At 59.9% G+C, this 12,517-nt stretch overlaps 1 protein-coding gene across 2 annotated transcripts; it reads right to left on the reverse strand.

Annotated features, from left to right (window-relative positions):
- Positions 1–1,085: 1,085 nt before the first annotated feature.
- On the reverse strand, positions 1,086–9,784 carry SCN1B (sodium voltage-gated channel beta subunit 1). Of its 2 annotated transcripts, none has more exons than XM_058530919.1 (6): positions 9,460–9,784; positions 7,637–7,803; positions 6,635–6,875; positions 2,321–2,462; positions 1,815–1,891; positions 1,086–1,731 (listed from the first exon to the last, which is right to left on the reverse strand). In XM_058530919.1, exons 1-5 carry the CDS (start codon positions 9,497–9,499, stop codon positions 1,825–1,827), a joined length of 657 nt encoding a protein of 218 aa, XP_058386902.1. In that variant the 5' UTR covers positions 9,500–9,784; the 3' UTR covers positions 1,086–1,731; positions 1,815–1,824. The 2 variants fall into 2 exon arrangements, with proteins under 2 accessions (XP_058386902.1, XP_058386901.1); XM_058530918.1 differs by having other exon boundaries at positions 1,820–1,891; positions 9,460–9,783.
- Between the last annotated feature and the right edge of the window lie 2,733 nt (positions 9,785–12,517).

Consider the following 12,517-nt stretch of genomic DNA (forward strand, 5'->3'; position numbering starts at 1 on the left):
CAGGCTCAGCCTGAGGGCCAGGGGTTTGAGGAGACAGAGCAGGCTAGGGGCTGCCTACAAGGAGTGAAGGATGGGACATCAGATGGAGGGCCCCAGCTGCCCTAGCCCACCCTGCCCCTGCCACCTCTCCTGCCTCCTGCCCAGCCCCCACCCACCCCAGCTCCAGCCTAACTCTGCCCTTGTCCACCCCTGCCCCTTCCAGCACCCCGTGCCCAGCCCCAGGCCAGCCACTGCCCCTGCCATTTCCTGCACCCCTACCCCTGCCCACTTCTAGGCCCTCCCCACTCAACTCCGGCTCCAGCCTCGGCCCCTTCCATGGCCCCAGCCCCTGTCTGCTTTGCCTTGCCCGCTCTACCCCCCAGCCCCCTCCCCCAGCCGCTTTCCTACAAGTCACGGGGGCTGGTTTGCTTTGGCAGCCTCTCCGCCTGCAGCAATGACCTCTGGGGCTGGGAAGTCCTCAACAGGGGGATGGGGGGTTGGGCCGGGAAAAGGCCACACTCAGGGCTGAGGCCCAGGCCAAGTGGCCGGAAGTGTCCAGGCAGATACACACTGTCCTGCCAGCAGCCAAGAGCGATCCACATCAGACCCCAGGACCAGATAAACAGCCGGACACACAAGGGTCACCAGCAGACACTTGCCTGTGGACAGCATGCACCCACACACAGTCAGACCACAGCTGCTCACCTCAGACAGGCCATCCCCCTACAATCACCCCAGGCCGCCCCCTCCACTCAGAGCCACGGCCCCCCACGGGGACACACTGTGTGGCCTTGGTGTTGCTCAGCCCTAGATCTCCGCCTCTCTTCCTCTCTCCATTCATATCCCCCTTGCTCCTTCCCTCCGCCTCTCCCCAGCTCCCACCTCTCCAGAGACCCACACTGCTAGGAGCACAGCAAACCCCAAAGCTCTGTCCTGCCTCTCTTCTCTCCACAGCATCCCCATCCCCGCTCCAGGGCCGCCTCTTGGCTCCCATCTGGCTCCCTCGCCACTCACAGTCCCTTGGAGCTAATGACTCCAGGGAGGGTCCCCAAGAAAACTGAGGCCCTTGGATTTTGGGGGGTGGGTAGAGGGTGTCTGGGCTCACGAGAGAGACTATGAATCAAGTCCAAGAATCTTTATTTCATGAACAAAACTATTTGTGTAAAGAGAGACGAGGCTGAATGGGCCCCTTTCTAAGTGGCCACAATCCAAGGCTGGTGAGAGAGGGCAGGTGGGGCCAGGGCAGGAGTGCATCACAGGGAGCAGGGACCCCAGGTCCAGCCAGAGGAAGCCGGAGGGGAAATGTGGCTAGGGTCGGAGTGGGTCCCAGAACCCCCCGCCCCAAACCGTGCTGGCCCATCGTGACCCTCTCTGGGCAGGGAGGGGGCAGGGAGGGGCTGGGCCCCCTGGTGCGTGTCTGAAGCGGCCAGTGTGTGCAAATCAGCAAGAAGGAGGGTGCGGGGCCGCTGCCCCCACCTCACCGCCCCCCCCGCAAACAGGCAGCAGAAGCAGGGGTGGGGGCAGCGGCAGTATTGCTTTACCCATCATGCACGACTCGGGTGGGTGATGGGGCAGGAGGAAGAAGGCTGGATTGGGGTGTGAGCCAAGCCCCCTGCCCCTCCCACCCTGGTGGCTCCGTCGGCAGGACTCTGAGGCTTGTGGAGGCCCGGGATGGCCAACCCCCACTGGGGGTAGGCTGTGCCCGGATGTTCCCCATTAGGGCCGGCTCTTCCTTGAGGTGGAGCCCAGGGCCTGAAGGTGAGGGAGAAACAAGGGATCAGGGACCGAGGGGGCTGACGCCTCCCAGACCCTCCAGGCCCTGCCCACCCACCCACCTTACCAGGGCTATTCGGCCACCTGGACGCCCGTACAGTTCTCTTTGCTTTCTGAGGTGATGGCCAGGTATTCCGAGCTGTGGTGGCAAAGGCCAGGTGTACAGGTACCCCATCATCAGTCTGCTCCCCCACCCCCACCCCCACCCCAGAAGGCTGAGGAGGGCTGAGGTCTCTGCCCCAGGTGCACAGGGCTCCAGTTAGAGGAGGGGGCTGCGGGCTGGACCCCTAGGGGTCCCCAAGAAGTCCAGGCCGGGGGCCTGGAGTCCTAAGTCTGAGGGAGGAGGGAACCAGGGGCTCAGACTCCCGGGTCCTGGGGGAGACAGGGGCTGGGGGCCTGGATTCCTATATCCTTGGGGGAGAGGATGCTGGGCCTGAACTCTGGGTCCCAAGACAAGTAGGGGCTGAGAGTGTGAGGGAGGAGGGGGCTGGACCTGACCACGGCCTTGCCCCCCTTGGGGAAGTCCTGGGTGCCCTGGGGTGCCTGCTCCACCCCCAACCCCACTCACGCGTTCTCCTGTGCAGCGGCCTCTGTGGCAGCCGCGATCTTCTTGTAGCAGTACACCATCTCTGCCACGAGCCATATGGTCAACACCACAATGAGCACATACATCATAATCTCCGACACGATGGACGCCATGTCTCTGTTGGCTGCAGGGGCCCCGGCAGAGTCAGGGGGCAGCCGAGGCCAGGCTCAGGAGCCACGACAGCCTGAGCCGGCCTCCAGCTTGCTGTGCGAGCTTGGGCAAGTGGCTGGACCTCCCTGGGCCCAGTCTGCAAATGGGAACATGCTGCTTCCCCGGAGCCATCCTGGTTACTGTGACCCTTAATACACAGCTTCACATGGGCCTCGGGGTCACCCTCACCCTGCCTCCCTGTGTAACTTGGGGGCGCATCTGTGTCATCCAAGTGGCTACAGGTGCCCCAGAGCTGTAGCTCTGCCACCAGAGGGCTCAGGTTCCAGTCCTGCCTGTGCCGCTTGCCACTTGTGTGGCCTTGGGCAAGTGACTCAACCTCTCTGGGTCTCAGTTTCTCCATCTGTAAGAAGTCAATAATCACAATATCTCCTTCATGGGGGGAAGGGGGGAGTTGTGAGAATTAAATCAGCTTTAAAAATCCTTAGACTAGTGCTGGACATATAAACAGCACTCGATAAATGTTTGCTATTATTAACATAATTATTACTGTTATTATCGGGGCAATACAGCATAGTAGTAAAGAGCAGGGGCGCTGGGGCCAGACTGCCAGGGTTCAAATCCAGGCTCTGCCTCTTACTAGCTGTGTGACCTCAGGCAAATGACTCCACCTCTCGGCCTCATTCCCCCTCTGTAAAATGGGGACGATAATACTCCTGCCCTCTCACAAGGCTGCTGGAAGAGAAAACGAGTTAACACTCCTAACGTGCTCGGGATGCGCGCGCAATCAGCACTAAGATGGCTATTTGCTGTCATTTCTGGAAACCTCCAGCCATCCCGCAGCGCTAGCCCTTGTCATCGCCAGCTTCCTCTCACTGGGCCTAAATTTAAACTGCAAAGGCAGCAGTTCAGCCAAGGGACCAGAGCGGAAGGCAATCGCGGCGTCCTCGCCTGCCCTCGCAGGTGTCCCCTCCGCATCCCGGCCCCTCCTCTCCGAGGCCGGATCTCATTTCCGCCGTCCGCACGGGTCATCCTCCCCCATGAGGGAGCACCCCACCCCCGCCCTGGTGCAGATGGCACCGATGCTTTCCCGGCCAGAGGGAGGTGGGGGTGCAGGACTGGATGCTTCTCCTCGCTTCCCTGCAGGAGGAGCCGGGACGGGATTCCACACCTCGTTCATTCATTCGTTCATTCATTCATTCGTTCTTTCGCTCAAAAGATATCACAATGCGTCTCAGGCGGTGACTGCTCTCAGCCAGACTCTGTGCTTTATCCGAGCATCTCCCTGACTCTTCCAAACTAGCCCAGGGATGGAGACTGTCCTGGCTCCCAAGTCAGCTTGGGAGGACTCAGGAAGACACTGAGCTGGGTGTATGTTGGATAAAGGTCACCTCATTGGAATTCTCAGCCCTGCTCCTGGAACTCAATGCCCACATGACTTGAGGTGACCTGGAATCTCCTGCTCTCCGGATCAGATCAGGACAGTGACAGGCACTGCTCTGTAGCCCGTTTTCCAGACAAGGACCCTGAGGCCCAGAGTGGAGAAGGTGCTGGGCCAAGGATGAACAGCCAAGATTCCACTCGTGGCCTGGGTTCAACCCCAAGTGTAAGTGACTGCAGGGTCTGAGCTGTGCAGTAAAGCTTCCACAGCCAAAGAAAGACCTAGCAATAGCTGCCGTATATCGAGTGCAGCCTCCATCAACCCACACAAACACCTTGGGGGTGGGCCTGTCGTTCCCACCTTACAGATGAGGAACCGAGGCAGAGGATCACACAGAGGGTCAGAGGCACCTTCTCTGGGGAGACCTTTGATGTCTTCAAAAATGCCAGCTCTCCTAAGAGCTCCACCTGCCTGCCCGCACAGGCAGCCCCAGGTCTGAGGCCCCAGCCTGCACCCCTGCAGCTGATTTCTCACAGCCCCAGACACCGCTTTCCCTTAAGACATCTTCCACTCATACGGAGGACACCCCAAACAGAATCAGCCCTTTTGTCCCCGTGTGCCGGCCCCAGTCCTGGTGGGGGACCCCAGGTGCTTCCCACCATCTTCTGAACCTCTGCCAGGGCGGAGGGGGTCTTGCCACCAACACCCACTGCCCCTCCTTTGGAAAGACTCAGTTCATTCCCTGGGGGTTATCACCAGGAGGCAATACAGGTTGATGAGTAACACTGAAACCACAGTAAGATGGTGGGTTATAATAAAAAAGAATATGGTACGGCCAGCAACGCAAACCAGACAATAATATTACGGGTAATGAAATAAGTACTGTAGTATGACGAGTAATGTTAAAAATACTACAGTATGATGGGCAATGATGAACATATTATAATGTAAAGAGGAAAATTTTAAAATACTACAATATGATTGATAATATTAAAATACTATAGCATGGTGGGTAATGATAAAAATATGATAGTATGGTGGATAATGTTAAAAATACTCTAGTATGATGGGTTATTATAAAAATACTGTCATATGTTTGGTAATGTTAATATAGTATAGTTTGGAATATGATATAAAATACTATACTCTCGTGGGTGATGTTAAAAAGGCAATACTACAATCTGGTGGATAAAACACTAGAGCGTGGCAGATAGCGCTGAGGCCACAGGCTCTGGGAAGACAATATACCACGATAACTGTTGCTCAGAACACAGGCTCTGGGAGGTGGTGTAACATGTAGACAATGCTGAAAGAGAGGCCCTATTGGGTCCCGGGATGCCCGGCCTCAGCCTCCACCACACAGACGAGGGCAGCGTTCTGAGCAAGGGCCGAGCCACAAGATGGAAAGAACCTGGGTGCCCGAGGGCCTCACGGAGCGCCCCCCCTGCTGACCCCTCACCGCAGCACTGATTCGGGGGACAGGACTGACTCAGATTTTCTTAAGCCATGGGATTTGGGGGCGTCTTTGTTACAGTGACTCCACTTCCCCCCACTCACACAGGTGGGGCTCCATCCTCTATGTCTGTGGGTGGCCGCCCACCCAGCATCATGACCTACAAGTCGCTCAGACGCGTCTCCTGCATTGAATTCTGTGGGATCACTTTGACAATAAACGTAAAAATGTTAATTATAAAAAGAAACCCACAGGCTCTGGCTGACAACAGAGCAGAGTGAATCATGCTAACAGAAACGGCCGTCGCACAGGTGCGGTCGGGTTCACATCCAGGTCCCAGCTCTGTGACCCTGGCCACGTAACCTAACCTCCCTGAGCCTGGTCTCCCCCACAGTAAAATGGGGATGTCCCCTGCCCCAGAGGGTGGGGGAGGATTCGAGGAGGGACTCCACACTTCCCCACTCCGTCCTGGGGAAAGGAAGGACCCCGAGTGTTGCCCGTGACGTGTGTGCGCTGCGGGCCCCGCGGGACGTACCTGCCATGGCTCTTTGCTGGCCCGAGGTCAGGGATCTCTCCCTGACTCTCTGAGCCAATGGCCTGTAGGGCCTGGAAAATTCCAATTTACACCGATCAGAAGATGGTTCAGAGAAGGGGTCGAGGCAGCTAAAGCCAAAATGGTGGAAAGTTTCAAAAACACTTTAGATCCTGGCTGCTCAGTGCGGCCCCAGACCCGAAGCATCGCCTCACCTGAGAGCTTGTTAGAAAGGAACCCCGGGCGCACCCAGATCTGCTGAGTCAGGACTGCACATCAGCAAGCTTCCTGGGAGTTCGTGTGCACAGCGGAGTTGGAGGAGCACTGCTCTGGGTGACACACTCACACCAGGACAGAGGGAGGAGGGCTCGGGCTACTCGACCATCAGCACCACCACCATCCATCGCCCCCACGTCCGGAGGCCCCGCTCTGAGCCAGCCATGCTCCAGGAGCTGACAGCCAGCAAACTGCCTGATGCCCCCAACCTTCCCAGGCCACGAGAACGGTTCAAACAACACCCTGAGACCTTTCATCCTGTTTCCTACAGGACAATCCTTTGGCCCAGAGACAGAAAGGCACCTGCCGGAGGTCACACAGCACAAGCGGCAGAGCCGAGTTCTGCACCCAGAACTTCACCGGAGAGGCCCACGGTGACCTCTCCGTGGTTGGGGAGAAACGGAGGCCAGAGCTGGAGCTGGGGAAGGAGCTGCTGCTCCCCGGCTGCCGTGGGCGGCTGGCCGGCCCAGGCGTGGAGCCAACCTGTCCTCTCCCTGCCATCTGTGCCTCCATCTGGCCGCCGGTGGGCAGCAGGGCCTGACTCACCCTTGTCCACCACCTCAAGGTGGATCTTTTTGACGACGCTGGTGTTGTGCTCGTAGTTCTCGAAGAAGAGGAGGCGGTAGACGTGGCACTCGTAGTCGCCCGAGTGGTTGTAGGTGACGTTAGTGATGAAGATGGACAGGTCCTGCAGGTCCTTGGTGCCCCGGCTGCCGTTCCACACCACGCGGCCCTCAAAGCGCTCGTCCTCCTCCAGCTGCAGCACCTCGTTCTCGTAGCGCAGGATCTGGGGGCGGTGGGGCTGGGGTCACTGCCTGCGCCCGTCCCCCCACCCAGACCTCTATCCTGTCCCTCGCCCTGACACACGGAGAAACAGACGGACACACGCAGGGACTCAGGCCCCGTGACCTCAGGCGGGAGGGCCCAGGGGGCCGGGATCATGCCTGCGCCTCCCCCGGACCCCGACTGTGCCCCCCGCCCTGAGACACACACTCACACATTCCTCAGTCACCTCCCGGGCGCCCGTTCTGCCTTCCTGGCCTCCAGTCTCTACAGTTCATCCCCGGCCACCAGGCACACTCCTCAGGCAGGGACAGAGGCAGCCCGATCCCAGCTGCTGTAGACTCCCATTCTCCAGCAGGCCCTAAAAGTCTACGGCGCCCCTCAGATGTAACTCAAAACACACACAGTGTACAGGGGCTCAAACGAATCCTGCTATTCTCCCAGGATGACTGTCCGAGACGTTTCTGCTGGTACTAAATAATTCCAATGGTATTTATTTTGTGCCAACCACGTGCCAGGTGCATCGACTCAGTGCTCACGCAAACCTGAGCTGGGGACCATCGCCACCCCATCTTTACAGAGGAGGACACTAAGGCTCAGAGCGGCTCAGCGACCAGCCCAAGCTCACAGGCTGGTCACGGCGGGGGGGGAGCTGGTCATCAGTAGTAGCACATTATTGAAAGCGAACAAACAACCCCTCCGGGAACCCGGCCCCTAACTCCGCACAGACGCCCACGCTCCACACCCGTGCCGGGTGCCCCGCACCTTGACGAACTCCTCCGTGCCCTTCTGGCGGAAGGTCCACTCCGTGAAGGTCTCGGCAGTGGTCTCGCTGCGCCGCTTGCAGGAGATGCACAGAATTTTGAAGGTCATCCCGTACACGGCCTCAGTCTCTGAGTCCACCTCCACGCAGCCCCCCCAGGCTGAGGACACTGTGGAGACAGCAGACTCAGGCCGGGCAGGAGCACCCGTCACCCTGGGCAAGGCCAGGCTCACTGGCTGTTGGCTCGCGGGCCCCCTGGAAATCATCTGTTTCCTCTCAATAATGATTATGAAGGGACAGAACCGGACACCAAACCTGGCCCTGCCACGTGCTGTGTGCCCTTGGCAAGTCACTCATCTTCTCTGAGCCTCAGTTTCCCTCTGTGAACACTGAGGGCCATGATATCTTTGCTTCTGGAGGTTGCTGGGCAGATTCCATAAGTTAGGGGAGGCCCAGAGGGGCCCTGGTACACAGGAGGCCCCCAATCAATAGGGCTGTCAACGTTGTCAGTAACTCGGGGTCTTTGTTACCCAAGTACCCCTTCTTCAGAATGTCACTTGCCCAAGGTACTGCAGCATCTAGGTGGCGGGACTAGAATTCCAGCTGCATTAGAAGTTCAAGGCGGCAGTCACTTCTACCATTACTGCTCTGTACAACCTGCCAGCCCCGGAGAAATGGGATGGAGGAAGGCAAGGCCTCAGAGTGGGAGGTGGGCGCTGGAACCAGGGCAGACCCACACTCCAGCCCTGCTCCCCAGTCTCCCAAGTTCCTGTGTCATCCACCCCCTCCCCAAGTTCTCCTGCCTCCATCCCCTCTGCTCCCAGGCTCCCTCACCTCCAGGCCCCTATCCCACCTCCTATCAGCTTCTCAAAACTCTTTCCTGCCTCAGGGCCTTTGCGCCCCCACTGGATCCCAGTCCCTCCTCCACATTCTCACCTGCCACCTCCTTCCTGTCCCCCAGCACTAACTGCTAATGCTGTGTCTCTCCAGCTCCAGCTTGGGGTCTTTTTCTGTGTTCTGGAGTCTCTTCCTCTACCTATCTTGGGGGCTTCTTGTCCTCCTCCTCAGCTCTTTCCGCCTCCTTGAGCGCTGCTGTCTCTGTCTCCCCTTCTTTCTCTCTCTTAGGGGTCTCTCTGACAGTCCCACCACTTTGTGTCCTCTTTCCAGGCTCAGACACCCTCTCTGGTCTCCCTCTCCCCCTTTCCCTATCCCTTTTAAAACTCCATGTCTCCCCGTGTCTACCTGTGTCTCCATCTCTTTCTGCCTCTCTCAAGTTTCCCTCTCTCCACCGCTTGGATTCTTAACTCTCTCCTCAGTCTCTCTCCCTGGCACACTCTGCATGCCTCTCTCTGTCTCTGGTTCGCCTTTATTGCCACCTCCCCATCTCCCAGCAGAGCACTCAGGAGTTCTGAGTCTTGTGTCTCTCGCCCCTTCTCTCCCGTCTCCATCTCTCCCTGTCTCTCAGTCTCTCCCGTCCCAGTCTCCGGGCGCCGCCTTCCCCCCACCCCCTCCCGCGGCTGTGGGTGTCACATTGCAGCCTGCGGGGCTCCGGGAGCAGCTGACTCCGCGTTTCCTCGCCCCCGGCTGGGCGCCCGCAGCCGCGAAGCTGTGCCAGCCCGGCCCCCGCCCGCTCTTGCCCACCCGCACCTCCACCGCCCTCCCTAGCCCCGCTCCCCGCGCGCACAACTTCTGAAGCAGACTTAGCCGGGCCGGGGGATGGGCCGGGGGTGCCCTCGCCCCGCCGTCCCGGCTCCCGAGCGCGAATCCCGCCGCCCGGCCAGCGCCCAGCCGTGCCCCCCGCCGCGCGCGCCCCCCGCGCACTCACCCAGTGCCGCGCCGACCACGAAGGCCAGCAGCGTCCCCATGGCTGCGCTGCGCACGCTGCGCCCCCCTCCCGGGCCGTCGGTATTAATAGCCGGGCGAGAGGCGGCGGGACCCGGCGGCGGTTAGAATGTCCCCGGGAGCGCGCGGGCGCAGCAGCTGCAGCTCTGGGACCGGCGACGGGGGGAGGGGGGGGGGCCCGGCCCCCCCGCTCCGGTTACCGCCGGGGGCCCAGCCCCGGGGCCCGGCGTCCGGGCATCCCCGCCGCGCGGGCGGCGGCCGCTGCTCGGGCTGCTGCGCTGGAGAGCGCCGCGGGCGCATCCGCCAGGTGCGCGGACCCCGGCCCGGCTCCGGTCGGGCTCGGGCGCTGGGGCGCCGTCTCCTGCGCACTGCAGCGGCGGCGGCCTGGGGAGGGAGGGGGAGAGGGAGGGGGCAGGATGAATCACCGCGGGGGGAGGGCGCGGCCGCCCAGCCTTTGCCGCAGCGGCCCAGGAGGCGCCCGCTGCCCCGGCCTCTCTCTGTGGCGCAGGGACCGCGGCTTCTGGGCACGGGGCGGCTGGTCTGGGCGTCCGACCCCTCCAGACTCTGGGAACCTCCAGCATCGGGTCTGGGACATGTCACCCCCAGAGGCACAAGACGGCCTAGAGGGCGGTTTGGGGGCAGGGCTTCCGCTGTCAAATTATGGAGGTCATCCTCATGGGATGGAGGGGACTTGGCTGGGACCTCCAAGTGACCTGCCTCTCAGATCCCTGGCATCCAGCCTGGAGGTCACTATGCGGGACTCCAAGTAGGCAAGGGGGGGGTCAGGCTAGGGCTGCAGATGATACTCCAGACCCCACCCAAGCAGGAGGGGCAGCCTGGATCCAAACCAGAGAGGCTGCTCTGGGTTTGGGGGTGCCACGTTTCAGGAGCAGGGCCTGCTTGACCCCCTTCTCTGTCTCCCACGTCATCTTCTACCTGCCCCCCCCCTCCCCCGCAGTCCACCAGGCCCCTGCTGTCCCAGCCCTGGGAGCTCACTCCTGCCTCAGGGCCTTGGCCCTCCCCTTCCTCCACCTGGCCCGCCGCTCCCCAGGTGCCCAGGGGCTGGCTCCCTCTCCTCCTGTGGCTCTTGGCTCCGACGACGTCACCTTAGTCAGGGCGTCCGTCCAGCCCAGGGAAACTGCCCCCCCCCACCTGACCTCCTTTACCCTTTCTGGTTTTCTTCCACAGCAGTGTCCCTACCTGACGTCATAGTCCCCATCATGGCCTGGGTCCCCAGCCCTGGACTACAAGCTCCTCCAGGGTGAGGCCTTTGTCCTGTGCACCCCCGTGTCTCCAGCACCATGAACTGGGCCTGGCACTTGGAGGGCTCGAGAAAGCTGTCAGGTCAAATGCATAAATAAGTGTTAACGCTGGATCCACTGCTGCCTCCCAACATTGGCCCCAAGTTTTTATTACAAAAGAGGAAACTGAGGCTGAGTCACTCCCTGGCCTAGGGTCACACAGCTGGCCTCAGGTGGATCTGGAATCCTGTCTCCCCCAACTGCAAGTGGCCTGTCCTGTCAGTTGATTCTTCTGCCAAATGGCGAGGATGGGAGTGGCAGCTCTGGACGGTCAGGACCAGGGTGGGAGGGAGACTTTGGGCTGTGGGTCACTGCTCAGGTCTTGGCCACCAGTTCTGGGTGGGGTGAGGTTCCAGAATGCCCCTGGCCGAGCCCTGCTGGGCCAGAGGAAGCAGGGTGTGGGGCAGGCCCGGGGCAGAGGGACAAGAAGCCAGGGACACCGGACACCTTTGTGGTCTGGGCCTCTGTGCCAGCACCTCCTGGGCTGTGAAATTCCCCTGCAGAAAATAACCCTCTTGCTGTTCTGACCCTCCCTCTGGCAGTGGGTGGAAGGCGGAGCCGCGGTGAAGACAGGCCTTAGGCACCAGGCGGGGGCGCCTCCCGCCAGCCCTACGCGCTGATATTCTCTGAGCACCTGGCACAGGCTTGGTGCCGTTCTAAGCACTTTGCTGATGTTAACCATTTAATCCTTCCTACAAGGAGGGCATTACCATGATGCTCATTTTACAGAAATGGGAAACCAAGGCTCAGTGTGGGTAACTTGCCACAACCACACAACTAGAGGACAGGACAGGCTGGCTCTGCCCTTTGCCACTTATGGTCCATCCTGCATCCAGCCAGCCAGCCAGCCCTCTGCCCCAAGCCATCAGTGAAGAAGATGCTTCCAGCCTGACTGGGACATGTCAACGGTCTCTCTTCACCCCTCGCTCACTCCGGGACCAGCACAGGGTTAGGGAGACAGATCTGGCTTCTACCTGTCTCCTACTCTCTCCACCTGGACAGAGACTTTGCCTCTAAGCCCACTTCCTCATAGGTAAGACGGGTCCAAGTGGCCTCAATCTGGATGGGCCCTTTTGGGGTCCTGAAAGGGACAGGACCCTGCAATTAAATGTGGACATGCCAGGGGCCAGGCCTGTCATCCTGGCCTCCCTGCTGGGTGGCCTCAGGCATGTAACTCCTTGTCTCCATTTCATGGAGCTACTGTGAGAATTAAATGAATCTCAGACCTCGGCCCAGAGCCTGGGGCACACTCGGCACCCATTACGTGAGTTACTTTCTTCCCCTTCATTTTTCTGCGACAAGAATAACGTTTATTGACTACTTACTCTGTGCCAGGCCCTGTTAAGTAGCCACATTTATTAACTCCCTGAATCCTCATAAAGCAGTTCTCAAAGTGGGGTCCCTGGACCATCAGTGTCAGCATCACCGGGGCCCTTGCTGGAAGTGCGGGTTCCCAGCCCACCCCACGCCTGCTGAGTCAGACACCCGGCGGGGGGGGGGTCTGCCCTCTGCTTTTTAACGAGCCCTCCAGGAGACTGTGACGCAGCTGAAGTGTGAGAAGACTTGCTTCTAACACCCTCGGGAGACAATTATGCCCATTGTACAGAAGAGCAAACTGAAGCTCAGAGAGGTGGACCAGCTCTAGGTTACATGCCTGCTAAGTATCAGAGGTGATTTGAACCCATGCCACCAGGCACCAGAGTCTGTCCTCGGAGCCCCTGCCCTGGACCTTGATAATGT

This window comes from Diceros bicornis, chromosome 34, assembly GCF_020826845.1.
Source record: "Diceros bicornis minor isolate mBicDic1 chromosome 34, mDicBic1.mat.cur, whole genome shotgun sequence".
Taxonomy (NCBI): domain Eukaryota; kingdom Metazoa; phylum Chordata; class Mammalia; order Perissodactyla; family Rhinocerotidae; genus Diceros; species Diceros bicornis.

Coding starts and splice junctions, on each gene's coding strand:
- SCN1B (XM_058530919.1), bottom strand. CDS start 9,499: ATGGGGACGCTGCTGGCCTTCGTGGTCGGCGCGGCACTGG. Junction 7,804..9,459: donor CGTGGTCGGCGCGGCACTGG/GTGAGTGCGCGG, acceptor CTGTCTCCACAG/TGTCCTCAGCCTGGGGGGGC. Junction 2,463..6,634: donor CCTTGAGGTGGTGGACAAGG/GTGAGTCAGGCC, acceptor GGGCCCCTGCAG/CCAACAGAGACATGGCGTCC.